We start from the raw sequence: 17,232 nt of genomic DNA, 5'->3' as shown, positions 1-17,232 counted from the left end.
GACTAGTAGGAGAGGATAACTTTACTGGATAAATTGACGTAAAGTAAACTTAACAGGAAAAGAAAGACTACAGTGAATCTAGAAATCAAGAATTTGAAAACCCATATATTCTTGACAAACAACGTTGATTAATTATTAATTAATTATAAGGATTAACTTATACATGACGGAATTGTTATAATATTTGATAACAAGTTTATTTCAATACACGAAACCGCATCAAAAACTAGTTATAATGTCAAATTAATCATTCTTATCTCAAAATTCGTAATTTTTTATAAATCTGTCCAAGACCAATACTTTTTATCATTACTACGCTAATAATATTGATTAGTGCAATCTTATCATTAATATCAGCTAAGTAGATATCAACAATAAAAAACAAAATATTGGAATCTTATATTAATTGCTCATTACGGAACACGCAGTCATCAGTTCCAGTTAGGTTAACGTACTATGTAACACATTCAAATATGAAGTCGATATATTTATTATTGTTAATAACAATATTCAACAATGGGAATATCGTTCGTGCCCATTTTGATATGGTCGTACCCGACCATAAAAACGCTTTTGATCTGAATCTCTATAAATCTGTGTTAGATCCTGAATTGTGTGAGCAACAATTAAGATATATCCAGGAAAATGAACCGCAAATTTTATTTGAATGTAAGTACATTATATTTACATTTTTTATTTAAGTAATAATGTATTGACCTCATACGGCTATTGACCTATTGAGCTATTGACCTCATTCGGCTGCCTTTCTCGAGATGAAGAAGAGAGTAAAACAGAAGGCAGATGAAATGAGTAACGATTGCACTAAAATTATTTTGTATAATTTATTAATACATTTTTAAGTTCTATTTGGTTTGTATAACATTCTCAGGAATAGATAGAAAACTGTATAAAATATGTAATTTATTTTTTTTTCTTTTAAAAAGAGTGTCCGTAGAGTTTCTTGCCGGTTCTTCTCCATGAGATCAACTCTTTGGAACCGTGCGCCTAACTTTGACGTTTCGAAAGAGCTTTCATAGGCCTATAAAAAATTTAGTTTGAGAAGATAAATTAGCTGCACATTTATAGTGCATAAGCATTTGCGCAGTCTATTATGTATTTTTGGCAAATGGTGAGGGTCCAGTCAGAGGTGGAAGGATTTCACTGGGTGCTTTTCATTCCGAGCCATATTTCTCTTCACTCTATTCGAGATCGAAGAGTCTTCATTCTATTGTATTACATTTAGCCTTTGATTAATTGCAAAACTTGCTTTCAGTATCGGTCTATTTACTACCCTTCATTATAATTTGGTATTGTTTATTACGTATAGTATTGATAAAATATTTCCTTTTTCAAAAATAACAAGGTTCTTGTTATTTTTAATAAATAGTAGTTTGAAGCAGCCTTTGAGGAAAATCAGTACCATGATTAATTAGTGTCATTTTGGATTAACCCAAATTATAATATTTCTGATACGAATTTATCCTCATTCTAATCAAGGCTGTGTTCAAAAAGATTAATGATTAGGTCGACGTTTACATTTTTTCTGTATAATTAGGTTAATTTGATTACAGTAGATGTCATTGTCGTATTGAGAAAAACAATAAAAAGTAGAAGTCGTCTGTGACCCTTTTTCATCTTTACGAAAAGTTCTAATTCTCCATTGTTAAACTTATCACCAGGCTACTGAATCTATTGTACCTTCGCTATGTCAGATATTAATTTACTAAATCTATTATGACCGCTGTGTAATCCCACGGATTAAAAACAGAACGCTAGAATTTATATCATTATCCTTACAAAAGTATATAAACTAATTAATCATACTTAAATATACACGTTTTTGTAAACAATTTAAATCGTACAAACACGTGTTGTTTCAATACTGCACCCAGTGTCAGTTTCTGATCCTACAAGATTTAGATATAATTTCAACAAGGCTCAAGTATTCCAATGTTCAAAAGGTAGCTGATATTTAATGCCGATTTCTATCTTAGATCAGCTAATACTAAACAAGTTAGCACGTGTAGGATCGCGAGCAGAACATTTTTATGATATCTCCCGTTGATTGCCATCGACTTGTTCACTGTTTGCACTTAGACCTGTTTTTGTAAGCAAGTTAAGGATTATTTGTAGTAAAAATAATATTCTTTTCACAGTTTTCGACGCAAGTTTTCGAACACCAAGAGGCATACTGACTGGCAATGTAAGGGACTTTGGAAACTACCATCAATGCTTACGCATAAATCAGGAGATACCAGGCTCAGTTGTTGAAGGCAAATACTGTATGATAAATTTGCCATTAAACCAAAACTGGCCCACACTACCTGACAGGCCTAACATTACGTGGCCTGATGAATGGCCTGATATAACATGGCCTGAAGACTGGCCTGACCTGACTTTGCCTGAAAGACACCCAAGGATGGCAAAGCTAAAATATGCTGCAGAACGTTCGAGGATGTATCATTTAGCAACATCAGGCTTTGAAAGATTCAATGGAGCAGCTAAAGATGACACAGGGTAATTAACAAAATACATATTATTTTCATCAAAGTATTTGAATGAGTTTCATGTAAAATAATTAAGGAAAGCAACAAGAAAACGTTAAACCATATTTGACCATATAGAGCTGGAGATTGGCGAATTTCACAATCAAAAAGTTCCTACAGTAATCATTTATTGACATCAAAATACTCGATATAATTCTACAATATCTAAAAGATTTAATTGATTTAATTACTTATTACTTGATACAAAACATTATCCTGTTGATCTACACGTTTGTGAATCATCTTTATTCAGAAACTAACGAAATTTTGTTGTTCACAACTAATCAATTCTTTTGATCTGATCAAAGTCCACTTGAAATTTGTTTAATTTAGTGTGATTATCATAATGTTTTAACTATAGGTAACAAATTATTAGATAGTTTCTTTGAACTGCTGTGTCGGTATTACTTGCATTTTTGTAAAAACGGCTCGTTGCCACGAAGCTTTGGTTAAGTGGGAATACGAAACCAACTCCATGTTTTTCATATAACTATGGTATGTCCAGTCATATTATGGTTTTTAAGGTGTCTGTTGAGACCATCTTTGAGGCTGCCTCTTTAGTTGCTTTCCTTAGTTCCTTAGTTTATGTGTTAAGCAATATTGGAATCCATCTAGACAGGTGTTGGTGTAATAATTTCTTCTATTGTGAACTTTACATAAAAGAAGCTATCAACTACATTTGAACGTTTAAAAAGTTTATTCCCTTAATAGTTTGTATAACAAGCCTTTTCCTTTGCAGAAATCCTGGTTCTGCTCTCGCCAGCTTAACCTTCCAACTCGGTCTTTGCTTGCCCAGAGCATGTACCGCGGACACGGGATTGAAGGTTTTACTCAATACTACAGAACCCCTAGCTATTGACTTCAAGGAATCTTATTATCGTCTGCCTAGTGATAAACTTTGGGTGCCTGGAGAATACGTTGCTTTGTAAGTATAAATAATACATGTTCTAAAAATTGTTATATTTCAAGAAATTACTGAGAGCAAAAATTTGGACCCAAAATTGCCAAACACAATTTCGTTTCCTTCGATGCCATTTCTAGTATGATTTCGTCAAATGCCTTTCATAATATATTTGCATGTTTATCACAAAAAATAATTGAACTTTTTACTTTCAGTTCAATATTTGGAATCTTCATCATACTCGTCGCTTTGAGCACAGCGTACGACATTCGTAGCACCATTTATCTTGAGAAAGGTAATAAATTAATTATATTGTTTTGTGATTCTGCAAAATTGATACTTCTAAGTGAGGTTTATTTATCAGATTAAACTCAATCGGTAGTATAGTCTATTAGTCATAGAGATTATAAACTCATTTGGTTACATAAAATGTATGTATCATGGTTAACATGCTTGCCTCATATCAACTTACAACATTTTCAGAAAGAACTTAGATATGTCAAAAATGTATTTGCAATGCTATCCCTATCAAATCATGGCTAAAAATATTTATATCGTTAACAATAATAATCCTCCAAGATAGATAAGCTGAATTCCATCAATCTTTGCAAAATCGTACCAAAATAGAAATCAGCACGTTGAAACGTGCTAATTGCTATCAGTCAATATCCAAATGGGTTTTTCCAAAATGCTTACAGATACTATCGTAGGCATATCCGAAAAATTTGCTTCCAAGCATACAACTTCCCTAGTTGAATGTTGGGCTCATATCTTCAGACAAAATTCAGTAGTCACGTATACTGTAAAAGAATTAACCAGTTATAAAAATGGATTAAACACTCAGCCATATCCTATTAAGGCTTGTCTGAGAATTTCCTAATCAGTATTAAGACTTGGCACCTGTTAGACACGTGAAAAATTGCACGCGATATCGTGATCGACACCTGTATGGTGTTACTTTTGATAATGTTAATGGAATGATAGTCAATGTCATCTTATAGTCGAAGAAAATGCTCAATAGAAATTTAAAGAAACCGATTGAATCTTAAGTTGTAGAGAGACATCTCTAATGATAAAGATTGCTTTTTTTATTTAATTATCAAAAATAATGTTTACATTTTTTTTCACTGATTCAGCATCACTTAAACCTCTCAGGTTTGTATGTGATACTTCACAATTCTATTCGTCTCACACAATAAATTATACATAGGTAAACGTTACGTTACACATTTTATAACAAACACAAACAATTAATCAACACTGCCGAATATTTTCTAAGTACCCACTACTTAGAATACATTCGACAGTGTTCTGTTACAGATGCTTGATGATGGTCATCCCATGACTGAAGGCACTGTGGTATAAATCTTGTAATAACATACTGTATGCTTTGCAATAAATACTAATTCTAAAGATACGACTATATAAACCACGAATCCCTTTTAGATATCTAGAACGAACTGTCACAGAAATAATATGGACTAAATTTTAGCGATCTGTAATTTTCTAAAACTTGTATCAACTGGTGATGTTAAACCTGTTAAGCTGTTTACTTAAGAAGGGATACTTTAAAAATATTCAATTATAACAGAATGGAGGATAATATACGCTAAGGAAGGGTAGGAACACTGGAGAGAGAAACTGCTTCCTCTCTCCCCGCCCGCAGCAGACGTGGTGGGCGTCGCAGGGTGGCTGATCTCCGGCCACCATAGGGCGCGGCCTGCGGGCGACAGACTAGGGGCGTCTGTCGTCCGATCAGAAACAGGCCTCGAGACGGTGGCGTTGTGTTGCGTGCACCTCTCTTAGTAGAGTTTGCTGTGGCCGCTGGGTGACGGCCACAGAGGTTGACGGGGCCCGCCTTTGAACATCTGGCGGGCCAATACCTGTCGGGGGTGCGGAAGAATGCTTTGGCGATACCCGTGCCCTCGACAATAGGTAATAGAAGGCAACACTGGGTGGGTTTTTAGCCGGTAAGAGTCCGGCACACCCCCTCCACCGACCCCAGGTGGAGGGAAGTCCATGAGGATTTTCCCCCTGACAAAAAAAGGGTAGGAACACTAAACCATAGTCCCTTTCTCTCCCTGTGACGCCGGATCTACAATTATAAAATTGAAGTTTCTATCAGAAATATGTTCGTCCCTATCTAGCTCAATTAGCTATGTACCTATGATTATCCTAATCTATAACACTATCAGCTATTTATTAATTACGTCTATTTTTTACAACTTTATCGGATTTGTTTTCCCTACAAATTGTTATTGATTCTTTACTGATTATTGTCGTAATAAATCTGAGCAGTAATCTGGGTTTTTACATATCGGAGCAAAAATAAGCATCATCAAATCATCGTGACTATTAAAAAGACTATGCCCTTAAGGGTCCTTGTACTTTGAATTAAGATACTGAGTTATAGGTATACTTTATTCCACGTAAATGAGTGAGCCATACCTATGTCCATTCTCTACAAGTATGACTCAGTGAATCGAATACTACGCTCCCGAGCTCACGCATACAAAGACAATGTGTTTATGACTTTACAATTTACATGCACTAGAGTGGCTCGCCTGCCTTCATGAAATAATTAATCATACGCAAAAGAGATTTTGGACGTGAATTTAGATAATTTTGTATCTCTGCTATCATTATAAGCTACAGCCAATTGCTTTTTGGTATCACTCTTGGACATTTATTGTTTCCGGAGGTCATATCAGTTGGAACAATTAACTTCGTAACTTTCGTATTTTATTTGTATCTATCATATCGTTGATTGTTGATATGAGAATTTTATTACACGATGAAATAATCATTATCATATTTTTCATTTAGACGGTCTTGCCTACTGCAAGCATCATATTCACACGACACTACTTCATATAATTTATAATCACTATGATAAAATAAAGAGCTTAGTAAAATGAATGGCTTAGCAGTCATTGATTAGTCAGTTAAATAGTCACATCAGTGGATTCTTTATCAATTTCCGAATGCCTTCAATATCTAAACAGAATTTAACAAAAATGTGTCTTTTTCTTCAAAGTAAGGTTTAAGGTCGTCCTCATCATGAGCAGATTTTAAATCCTTGATGATTTCTTTCACAGATCCTAAGCAGTTAAACAAGTTGCTCTTAGCCTTTTCTGCTTACACCAATACTCATCGTCTGGTCACTTACAAACCGGTCCCTGGTGCTTTAGAATGTCTGGACGGTATCAGGACTTTTGCTATGGTTTGGGTCATCATCGGCCATACGTTCGTTACTCAAACTTCCAGTATGATAATGGCTAATCCTGCTGATGCTCTGGCTGTAAGTATTTTGAATCTAAAAAATTTTGCTTTGTATATATTGTTACACCTACCGTTGAATATTTTTTGTGACAGACATCAATGTATGTTTTTGAATGAAAATGTTAATAAATGGATAAGTAAACCATGTCAATGAATGAGTCATGGTCTTGCAAAATTTTTATTCAATGTAAAATGAATTTTAACTGGTTGAAATAAAATTGATTTTCGATCATTAGGCATTTGGATGTGTAATCTCCATTGAGACAGATACCTCAATCCAACAGGCTTTAAATTAATTCAGTTTTATTGCGGAAATTGTATTCATTGTTCAGAGTCTTTTGTCAACTGTCGAATTATCATAATGCTTTAAGCCCTAATCTAGTTTGATATCATTAATCGGTTGATAAAGTATTATATCATGAGGAGAAACTGACTTCATCAATTTACTGCGAATTTTATTTACCTTAGCGATACGTTTTGCATACCTGATGTATTGCGTTTTACTTATCAAAGTCATAACTTATGAGCGAATTTTGAGTTGTCTGATTAGTATCTTTCTTTATTTGTATTACCTTGATGATGTCATTTTACTACCTATTTTGTACCCACTTCAATTGAAAAGAAGCTAAAGCCGAAAAGCTACGTGATAACCATAGTCATTTATTACTTGTCTGTACATTTTATAGTGTATGCTTTTATGAATGAACTTATTTTATTTCTTTTTAGTGGATGACGTCGCTTGATTCCATCTGGATCACAGCAGCACCTATCACAGTAGACACATTTTTCATGCTCAGTGGTCTTCTATTGGTTTACACCACTGCCGGAAAGCTAACAAGCAGTAACTATATCTTGATTTTACTTCAACTTTACTTGACGCGAAGAAGAGATTGGCCAATTTTTTAAAGGATTAGAATGTCTTCACATCTTGGTCAATGGGTTATTTCTTGCATTTAGGTACTTAATTGTTGCCTTTTGACAATGTGTTTCAAATACTTTTTCTTTTTTTAGTGAAATTAGTCAAAAGTCTTCATCTATTCTACCTCAACCGTCTCCTTCGGATGTTCCCTGCATTGGCCGCAGTGATTCTCCTCCAAATCTCAATATTCAATCGTGTGGCTGATGGTCCGTTCTGGGAAGTGGAAATGACTCATACGCATAGATGCAGGGTATATTGGTGGTCTACTCTACTGCATATCCAGAATTTCGTTAATCCGTCGCATATGGTAAGTGTTGTTCGTTTTAACATAAAACATAATTTAATGAGGCATTTTGCAAAGTAATAGGGGTTAAAGTATGAAATTGCCGATTTGTACTGAAAATCTAAATTGTAATTTTTTTTAATTTTTAACAAACTTATTTAATCAAAATAGTTGCCATTATTATCTATACATTGCGGCCATCTAATAAGAAGGTCATTTATGCCGTTACGATAGAACTCTGAGGATCTAGACTGCACAAACTGTGTGAAAGAATTTTGATCTGCCTCCTGGGAAGAAACTTCTTGTGACGCAGATAATTGTCCAAATCACAAAAAAAAATGGTCGTCCGTTAGAGCAAGGTCTGGCGAATATGGAGGAAGACGAATAGTTTCCAACTGCAGTTCCTGAAGAGTTAAAACGGTTTCTTTTGCTGTATGAGGCCTCGCGTTGTCATGGAGCAATAACGGTGAAGGTCGATTCATGAGTCGTGGCTGTTTTACTGCTAATTTTTTCAACATTATTCGTCTTCGGCTGGGTATCTGGGTAGTTTGACTAGGATCGGCGTTCGCCGTCTCTCTTAATTTCTCGTTAATCACCTGTCAGGCGGTCTTTTTCATGGCTCGTTCTTCAAGTCGAAGTTTCCACCACGAAAGCGTTTAATCCAAAATCGCACGGTGCGTTCATTAGCAGACACCTCTTCAAATGCAGCATTGATATTGCGGGCTGTTTCTGCCGTTTACTTCCGCGTCGGAACTCATATTCAAAAATTACTCAAATTTTCGCAGTGTCCATCTTTCTTGTTTAAGTTGAATAACAAAAACAATTGAACATCGATAATCAAATGTTTCACATTTTTTAAAAGAAGAACATCACAGAAACCACGTGAAAAAAGTTTCATTCGAAAACCTCAAACCATGAAGACTCTATGGCAATTCAAAAACCTACTAGAATAAAACGGCAATTTCATACTTTAACCCCTAATATCATTAAATTAGTATAGACTCGACTACACAAATAGCTATAAGAAAATACATTTTATTGCGCAATAAAAGACGCATACACACACTTAAAATTAGACATTAAAGGCGCATTTTATTATATAACTTCTTAAATAAACGTGATGGTCCGATGAGCCTGCGAAAGCAACCAAATAATATCTACTGCTTTTATTGCATAAAATACTTTTGCTGACATTAAATCAACATTTGTTTTTCTTCTAGTGTCTCGCCCACTCCTGGTATCTCGCAATAGACGTGCAACTGCATATTCTATCACCTCTAGTCCTGGTTTGGGTGCTAACTGGCAGAAAGAAACTGGCTTGGTCAGCGCTTGTTGGAGCTCTTATATCTGTTCTCGCCGCTGCAACTACTTATAACTTTATTAGGAACTTTCCTGCAGGTCCAGTCATACCTTCGTAAGTATTAAGTTTTTGTGACTGTTGATCCGGATATGATAGATATATTGATAAGTTGACTGTGTACCAGGATATATTGCTAATACTTATTTATCTAATACTTTGGACTTCTGCGATAGTCATGGATCAAAGTCAACCTTTGAATCTTTAATATTTTTGTTTGTAATTTGAGGAGATTATTTTGGCTCCATTCATTTAAAATAAGTATGACAATTAATATAATCATAATGTTTTTTTTTCCTTATTTTAGACGCCCACAAGATTCCGCAGATTATCTTACCAACTACTATGTGAACACGCTGACTAGAGCCTCGCCCTTCTTCGTTGGATTAATATTTGGCTACATTCTACATCTAAATCGCGATAGAAAAGTTAAAATTAATTTTGTAAGTATTCTACTTGTACATACATACCTGTTCTCCATATTTTCAATAAACACATCTTCTAGCATTTCTTGTAAGAAAATACACATTGTTGTTAAAGTTTTTCCACTTAAATTTTTATGTTTTCGAAAATAAAGTCTTTTTTCTCTTTATTCCGTAGTATGCTTACAATCATGAAAAATATTTACTGTAACCAGAATCTAACCTCTTTTTTTCATTCACCAACATTTTGGATATAAAAATCATTATTATCTCTCTTTTCCAGATACCAGCCACGATCCTATGGGTTTGTGCCATAGTCATAGCTCTCCTCATCATATACTCGTCCTACCCTATCATGCAATTGGACTGGGACAACCAGTTCGCTGATAACATGATTAATTCCTTCATGAGACCAGCGTGGGCTATGTTCGTTGGATGGATGATCTTCGCTTGTGTTCATGGATACGGTGGTAAGTGAAATAGACTTTTAACGTAGCCCAAACGTACATTAATGTTTGTGCCACTTGCCACTATTCATTGAATATTTAAACAATGACAATTTTAAACATATAGAAGTGCCTTTATCATTAATGTTTGTGACTGTAGAAATAAAGTTAGTTTTTGAAATGTTCATGTTTGATAATCAATTCGAATTTACCACGGAGGACAAACTTTTATCCTCCGTGGAAATTACTCATTGGGAATATAAGCATATTTTAACCATTACTTTTGGGTTTTTTGATGTACTAAAACTCTGTAATAAAATAATTTCCATTGAATTGATTAGGAAAAATCCGTAAAACACACTTTCTGGGCAATAGTCTGCATTAGCCCCGTTTTCTATGTAATTCATGTCTGTTTTTGTTTCCAGGCCCTGTCAACTGGATCCTATCTCACCGAGCATGGAAGGTGTTGAGTCGGCTCTCCTATGCCATGTATTTGGTTCACTACCCAATGCAGTTCATCATCAACGCCATGCCGATAGTTCCTATCTACTTCGACGTACGATTCTCGGTAAGCACCAGATTTTTGTTACGTACCTACGTATAGATACATATAGACAGACACATAGGTATATTCTTTTTTTGTGTACCTACTACTAATTTTGTTCTCCATGGTTACAACCATACAAATCAAATGTAGAGTAAAGCGCCATCTAGAACAAACTGCATGGAACTAACAAATTTGTGTCTTAGCTCATCTAATGAGTGAGCCCCAGCGTTGTTCGTATTGAAGTAACTTAGTTCACATGCATAACGATAGATGTCGCTGTTTTAAATTTCCATATCTTCGAGTATGATGTGCCCAAATCTATTTTTAAATTAATTATTTATTTCAGTTATTCCAATTCCTGGCTGACTTCTCGCTGGCAGTGATAGTTGCTTATTTAATTACTATTCTCATTGATGCGCCGTGCTCAGTGCTCATCAAACATTTTATGGGAGGAGGTGAGTTTCAACTAAAAAGTTTCTTATACCTACTTACCTATTATATACTGAAGACTTGATCTGACTACAAGAGATGATCGTCTCAGATTAATTCAGGATATAGGCACATTCTTGATTCTATATCTTCAAGTATCTATGCGTTATAAAATTAATTTGGAAATGAACGAAAGTAGTTTTGGTTGTGGAAGAGGTTACAATAGTGAGACTTTTTGTTTTATGGAAATGCAAGCATTTTTATCACCACTGCCACATGTACGGATTTGGTACGTGATGTTATTTTTTAAAGATACTCGTATAAACTCAGCTGTTAGATTTTGGTGTGAAAACTAGGGTTTCATTGTTTTTCAAAATAACAAGGGTAGCTCTCGCCAACGGCTTCACTCGTATCATCTGGCAACTTCTTTGCGCACCCGGATAAAAAAAATTGATTTTGATTTTTGATTTCGACTTTCAGGACCAAAAAGACCGGCCAAAGTAGCGGTAGCGGAGGAACCTGCAGAACCGTTGGAAGCCAAGAATACATATATTTAGAATTTCACTTAATACGTAGGTGTTATAATAATTTTCTCTATTTTGAACAACAAAGACTTAATTTTTTGACATAATAATAGGTAGGAACAGATATAGATAGAAATTAAGTTTAATGTAAGTAGGTAAATAATAAGTTTCTCAATTGTAATAAATTATTAAGGTAGCAACTAAAGTGTGCACTAGGTAGGTACTTATTAAATTAATAAAAATACTGTTCTATCAAAAAAAAATCTTTATTGTTATCACCCCACCACAAACACAATAAAATACCTTACTCTACATTCTATCTAAAATTATGATTGTTGAATATATTTACAATAATTTAATTAGCTTGCCATGCAATAGTATGGTAAGTAACGCTGCCTTTTAAATTTTTCAGTAACTATGTACCTACTTTGACCTACTTTCATCGAAGTTTTATAGACTTGAAACATGTTAAAAGGATTCGAACGTCAAAAAGTAAACATTAAATATGTCATGAATTGTCTTCAAAGGAGACATTTTTACCGCTTAGTAACAATGGGACCCAAAACCTTGGAAGTGTAAAATTCATCGGCAAGCATTTGGCAAGATCTTTTAAAAATGTTCATAAAAATAACCATTAGTATTATGAAAGTTATTTTAAACTATCACAGATATCAACAATATTCATATAATGATAGATTATTCATAATGATGATAATAATGATATCAGGATGCCCTATCAGATAATGTATATAACGATCAGAATACAGCATTGCACTTCTGCCTATCTACAAAATACTGTATCTTATACGATAAAAATACTAAAATTATAAGTCACCGTACACCTAACGTTCTCAGTTCAATAACCTATATAGTGGAAAATCTTTAGTCTTTCTTTGAGCTAACCACTTCTTCGAGGTTAAACCTCAAGTTCTAGCAACTTCTACGGTAATTGTACTACAGTTAATAAAAGGAGTATGTAATTAAGTAGCCAAAAGTAGTCTTCAAATTATAACTAAACGCTGCCTGATGCGTATCTTCGAACCTAATAGTAAGGATTAGTAACCAATTTCAAGAGAGGCTTCGCTTTTTCTAAATAATGGCAAGATATCGTAGCTTTCAAAACACCTAAAAAATCAACATAAATAATTTCATAGTCCGCAATTTTGCTATAAAAATCTAAATTACTACAATACTAACAAAACCTTATCTATGCTTCAAGAACTTACTTACATAACACATGAACTTATTTGAAAATTCGGCTGTTAGGCGATACCTTAAAGCCAAATACGCTAGAACCCTATGAATTAAAGTAAAGGCTAGAAGACCCGCGACTTGAACACCAAAATTATCGCTTTCCATTCCCAAATCTCTTAATATCATTGTAGGATCTGAGTATAGGCAGAAATCTTCTTTGCACTCCATCAGTTTTCGGTTCTTGTAGAGAGCTAGTGAGAAACCAGTGACTCCGTAGCGAAGGAATGAGGCTGACATGAGAGCTCTCATGGACCCTTCGATGTAGGGACCAAAACCCATGCCATAGCAAGACAGGGCGAGGAGAGGTGCTGCTGCTGCTGGGGCGACTATAGAACCGTTCTGTAACAAAGATAGAAATAATATAAGTAAGATAGAAATATTTTTGGTAAATATAGGCTTTGGTTAGGTCTTGATTATGCTGACACATAGTCTGAGAAATTCGTTATTCATATCGTTATTCGTTTTATATTTTATGCTAAACATAGCAAAATTATCGCTCCAAGAAGCATCGACGTTCAAAGAAAATATACTTACAGTAACACTAAAAGCAGAACCAACAGCTAATCCTAATCCTTCAGAACAAATAGCTGTCAGCATTCCGCTGAGCGAGAACAGTAGGAAGCGATCCCATTCCAACATTTGACCAGACATTAGATAAGTAATAACCATGAATATCGCTCCGAGGATGAACTGCAACAAATAAAAAAGAATAAAATACAAACCATTCAAATGAACTCTTTAATATTGAACAAATAACGTAGGTTTTAGAACAGATTCAAAAACTTACCATACTAGGAATGCTAGAAAGCGTTAAAGCAGCGTAAAAGGCTTTCAAGCTATACCATCGGTTGAAATATTCTCTCCGAAGTAAACGCACTTGGAATGGAACTGAAAAATAATAAATAGAAATAAATAGGTGTTTTTACTAAGCATTTAGACTGATCCTAATATTCCGAAGTCGAAAACCTTATGCAAGAAATCATTCACGTGTTTGAGAAAGATTTGAATAGAATACCTGCTTCGGACTCATATAAGGATGGATGGTCATGATCAATTAAATCATTCTTTATCAAAGTGTTCAATTCTATACTTACACAACAGCACCGGTATCATGGTATAAGTATACATGAAGAAAACGAGGCAACTGATACAGAACTTGAAGTTGACGACAGGTATCGCAGCGTTGTTGCCTACATTGAAGAATATACTGCCAAGAAGTATCGCTGATATCGTATGATGAGCAAATTGGATCCAATGTGACGACTGTAATTAGAAAAGGAAAATTATTTGAAGGGTGCTGTGCCTGATAAAGTGCTTGGAAAAGCTGAGCACGTAAGGCACGTAAGGCAGGCTTCCTCGAGTGCTACCAAGCAGTCGTAATAATTTCATGTCAGAAGCCGTCAGACGGATTTGAGAAAACTCTAACATAATTCTTGTTAGGTGCTTAAACCTGCAGCTCACTTGATAAGAAGAAAGAGCTTTGAATAGTCTTTAAAGTTCGGATTAAATTGCCTCGCGATACATGAAGAGTGATTAAGATCTGTTCATTCTAAGTCTGCTCAAAATCAAGATTTGCTCTGATTTATTACTGAAGTTTCTTAACTATCAACTAGTTTTGGCGATTGAAGTATTTAACTTTATATTCAAATCCATGCAGGTGATATAATCCTAGATAAGCAAGAAACTTATACATGTGTATTATCAGTTTTATTGTAATAACTTACCGTATTTCTGAGATTCTGCATGAACATTCGGTTACTTAGAATAGTGAATTGTGTCCAGAATGTTGTGGGAAACTCCACTTTATACGACTGGTCTTTCGCTACGTGTTCCGTGAATATCCTCTGTATTGACTCGTCTGAATGGAGGACTGGCTTTCTGTAATTACAAAGAAAACTCTATGAAATAATACGTAAATGCAAACAGGATGAAAAAATATCTCAATATTTACAGGATCACAAGCAGACTTTTGAATTTAATTTGCAGTTACATTGTTAAAAATTCTTCGATTGGAAATAATAATGGGTCTTATAATAAATCCTGGGCTTGTTTAAGTACTAGGTACTGTAAATAGTGTTTTGATCATCCCGAACCTCAAAGCGCTAAAGAATGATGATAAAGAGTACTCTGACTTCTAGAAAGTCTGTAGGAACTACATAAATTAATAATATATTTTTTTTGCATGTCCTAAAAAGAAGAAGGATCATGAATTTACCTTCCACCTCTAGTAGTCATTCTATCCAGTCTTCTGCACAGCTTGCCATTCTGACACAGTTCTGACAACGGAGCTGCTGCCTCTACATCACTGACGAGGGTTTCCAACACGAAGTCTGCAGGGTTGTGGGTCTTGGGGCATATGTAGCCGGCTTCGGACATGTATGGCACCAGGAGTTGAGGCGCACCCTGGAAAGATGATAGTTGATTTTGATGAAACGTAGGTACGTTGTGATTCTATATGGATTTTACACTTAAAAGGTACTCGTAAATGAACATCTGTTTGGTCATCAACAGATACATGCTGTATTAAGTTTTGCCCATCTTTAAATAAAATAATGTCAATTATAAATCTGTAAATCTTTCATTGAAGTCAAACTCCAAGTTTTTTTTTAGATATAAGACGGATCACTTGATGGTATATATGCTTTATTTCAAGTAAACAGGTAGGATACACACGTAAGCCGTTATCGACACACGCAACATGAGGAATCACGTGCGTTGTCGGTCTTTTAAAGCGGAGTATTTACATAATTCTCTTTTCAGTCATAATCAGAACATTTATAGACAGAACGTAATGAGTCGACATTAACACCTAATCACATACCTTTTGTTTAATATTGTAAGTTTTTACGACACAATCAAACTTCTATCATGAACATTAAAGTATGCGCAATACTCGTTGAAGTACTAAATACTTTAAGCTCTAGACTTTAACCCTTTAATGGCAGTGTGAAGTCGTGAAGTGGAAGTCTCATCTTAATGTTGCTTCATTATTGCTTTTAGCTTTAAAGGTAAAATTCTGAATGATAAAATCTAAACTAAAATGCTTTCCTACACTTACATCACACATTACTTATGAGTCGATAGTACCTAGGTGGACCTCATGAGTGCATCCGGCCGTGCTCTCGCTGTGGCGGCATATTGGGCTGACAAAGTGTAGTCTCACTATAAGACATGTCATCGACACGAAAGAAGAAGAAGTACCTAGGTAAATTTTTTTCGCTGTTTGATTTAAGACAAGATTATTGACGTTTTCGACATAATCATCTTTAATTTAATAAAAAAAATTAAAAACTACTTAAGTTCGTTGACAGAATCACAAAATCAAACAGACTTTAAAGTCGTACCCGTAAAATCGTTTTATATCTAAGCCATTACTCACGAGCAGGGTTAAGTGAAACACTCCGAAGTTATGACAGACTATTATCGAGACATCATTTTAGGGTTAAACACGTATCTTCGCTATAAAGTTTATGTCGTCGCCACCCTTACCAAAAACTCATTATGTAGCCTAAGTAAATATAATGGTCGTAGGATTTGCATGAAATCTTGACCTTTCTGTATGAGCAATTTATTTACCCTATTTTAACCTTATATGAAAAGGGTGTTATACCAAAATGTAATTTAGAAATGAAGATCTTTTAAAGAAGATATAAAAGGCGACAAGGCAGAAATAGTCAAAAACAAACCATAGGATGCATTAGATTATGTTGACGAGACTCTGATACAGCAAACTGGAAATACATACTTAGAACCAGCCACATGTTTTCATATACATTACTTACATACATTAGGTACATTACATTACATTACTTTACCATGTTTTGTCTTCAATTATGGAGCAATCATTATAACTCACCAAGTACAAAAAAAAACAAATAACACCTTGGCTTGTAACAAAAATCGCCCTAGTAACTTTCGTATCATAACTGAACACAGTTTCACACACCATAAAACCCTGAAGCCTTGAAACAGGTCAACGCATGTTCCCATAACTTCTAGATCAGTAAACTGTAAACCTATCAACCTCTTTAGACTTTTAACTTGAAGAATTCTTCTTAGAGATATCTTAAACGAGGCCGATCAGTTTAAAGAAAGTTATAAAATTCTGAATAATTTCTAAAGGATCATGCCCATATTAGTATGGAGTCAAAAGTCAGCAACGCCATGCAATGCCCAAATTCCAGTTCTATGTCATACGATAGCTTTACAGCCATATTTGTAAGATATCTAGATTTAATATTATATAAAGCACCAATTCAAAAGATATTGGACATTAAACATGATAAATTCCCAGTGGTTTTTTATACATTTTATCGTTTATA

At 34.6% G+C, this 17,232-nt stretch overlaps 2 protein-coding genes across 2 annotated transcripts in view; one reads left to right on the top strand and one right to left on the bottom strand.

The window, feature by feature from the left end:
- The first annotated feature begins 399 nt into the window (after positions 1-399).
- Positions 400-11,879, top strand: LOC110373367 (nose resistant to fluoxetine protein 6). The gene is made up of 13 exons (XM_021330629.3): positions 400-669; positions 2,157-2,517; positions 3,286-3,471; positions 3,663-3,742; positions 6,546-6,748; positions 7,456-7,570; positions 7,741-7,955; positions 9,152-9,345; positions 9,596-9,731; positions 9,994-10,180; positions 10,582-10,724; positions 11,050-11,158; positions 11,613-11,879. The coding sequence occupies exons 1-13, from the start codon at positions 474-476 to the stop codon at positions 11,687-11,689; spliced, it is 2,202 nt and encodes a 733-aa protein (XP_021186304.3). The 5' UTR covers positions 400-473; the 3' UTR covers positions 11,690-11,879.
- An 89-nt stretch (positions 11,880-11,968) lies between these two features.
- LOC110373348 (ATP-binding cassette subfamily G member 4) overlaps positions 11,969-17,232 on the bottom strand; it is a 55,020-nt gene continuing 49,756 nt past the window's right edge. The window contains exons 6-11 of the mRNA XM_064037531.1: positions 15,126-15,313; positions 14,635-14,788; positions 14,005-14,173; positions 13,698-13,798; positions 13,445-13,600; positions 11,969-13,249 (exon numbers count right to left, since the gene is read on the bottom strand). Of these exons, the coding sequence (XP_063893601.1) occupies positions 12,860-13,249; positions 13,445-13,600; positions 13,698-13,798; positions 14,005-14,173; positions 14,635-14,788; positions 15,126-15,313 (1,158 nt within the window). The 3' untranslated portion in view covers positions 11,969-12,859. The remainder of the gene's footprint in view (positions 13,250-13,444; positions 13,601-13,697; positions 13,799-14,004; positions 14,174-14,634; positions 14,789-15,125; positions 15,314-17,232) is intronic.

The sequence above is a fragment of the Helicoverpa armigera genome, chromosome 13, assembly GCF_030705265.1.
Source record: "Helicoverpa armigera isolate CAAS_96S chromosome 13, ASM3070526v1, whole genome shotgun sequence".
Taxonomy (NCBI): domain Eukaryota; kingdom Metazoa; phylum Arthropoda; class Insecta; order Lepidoptera; family Noctuidae; genus Helicoverpa; species Helicoverpa armigera.
The sequence above is the reverse complement of the archived record's forward strand: the minus strand, read 5'-3'. Positions and strand labels throughout refer to the sequence as shown.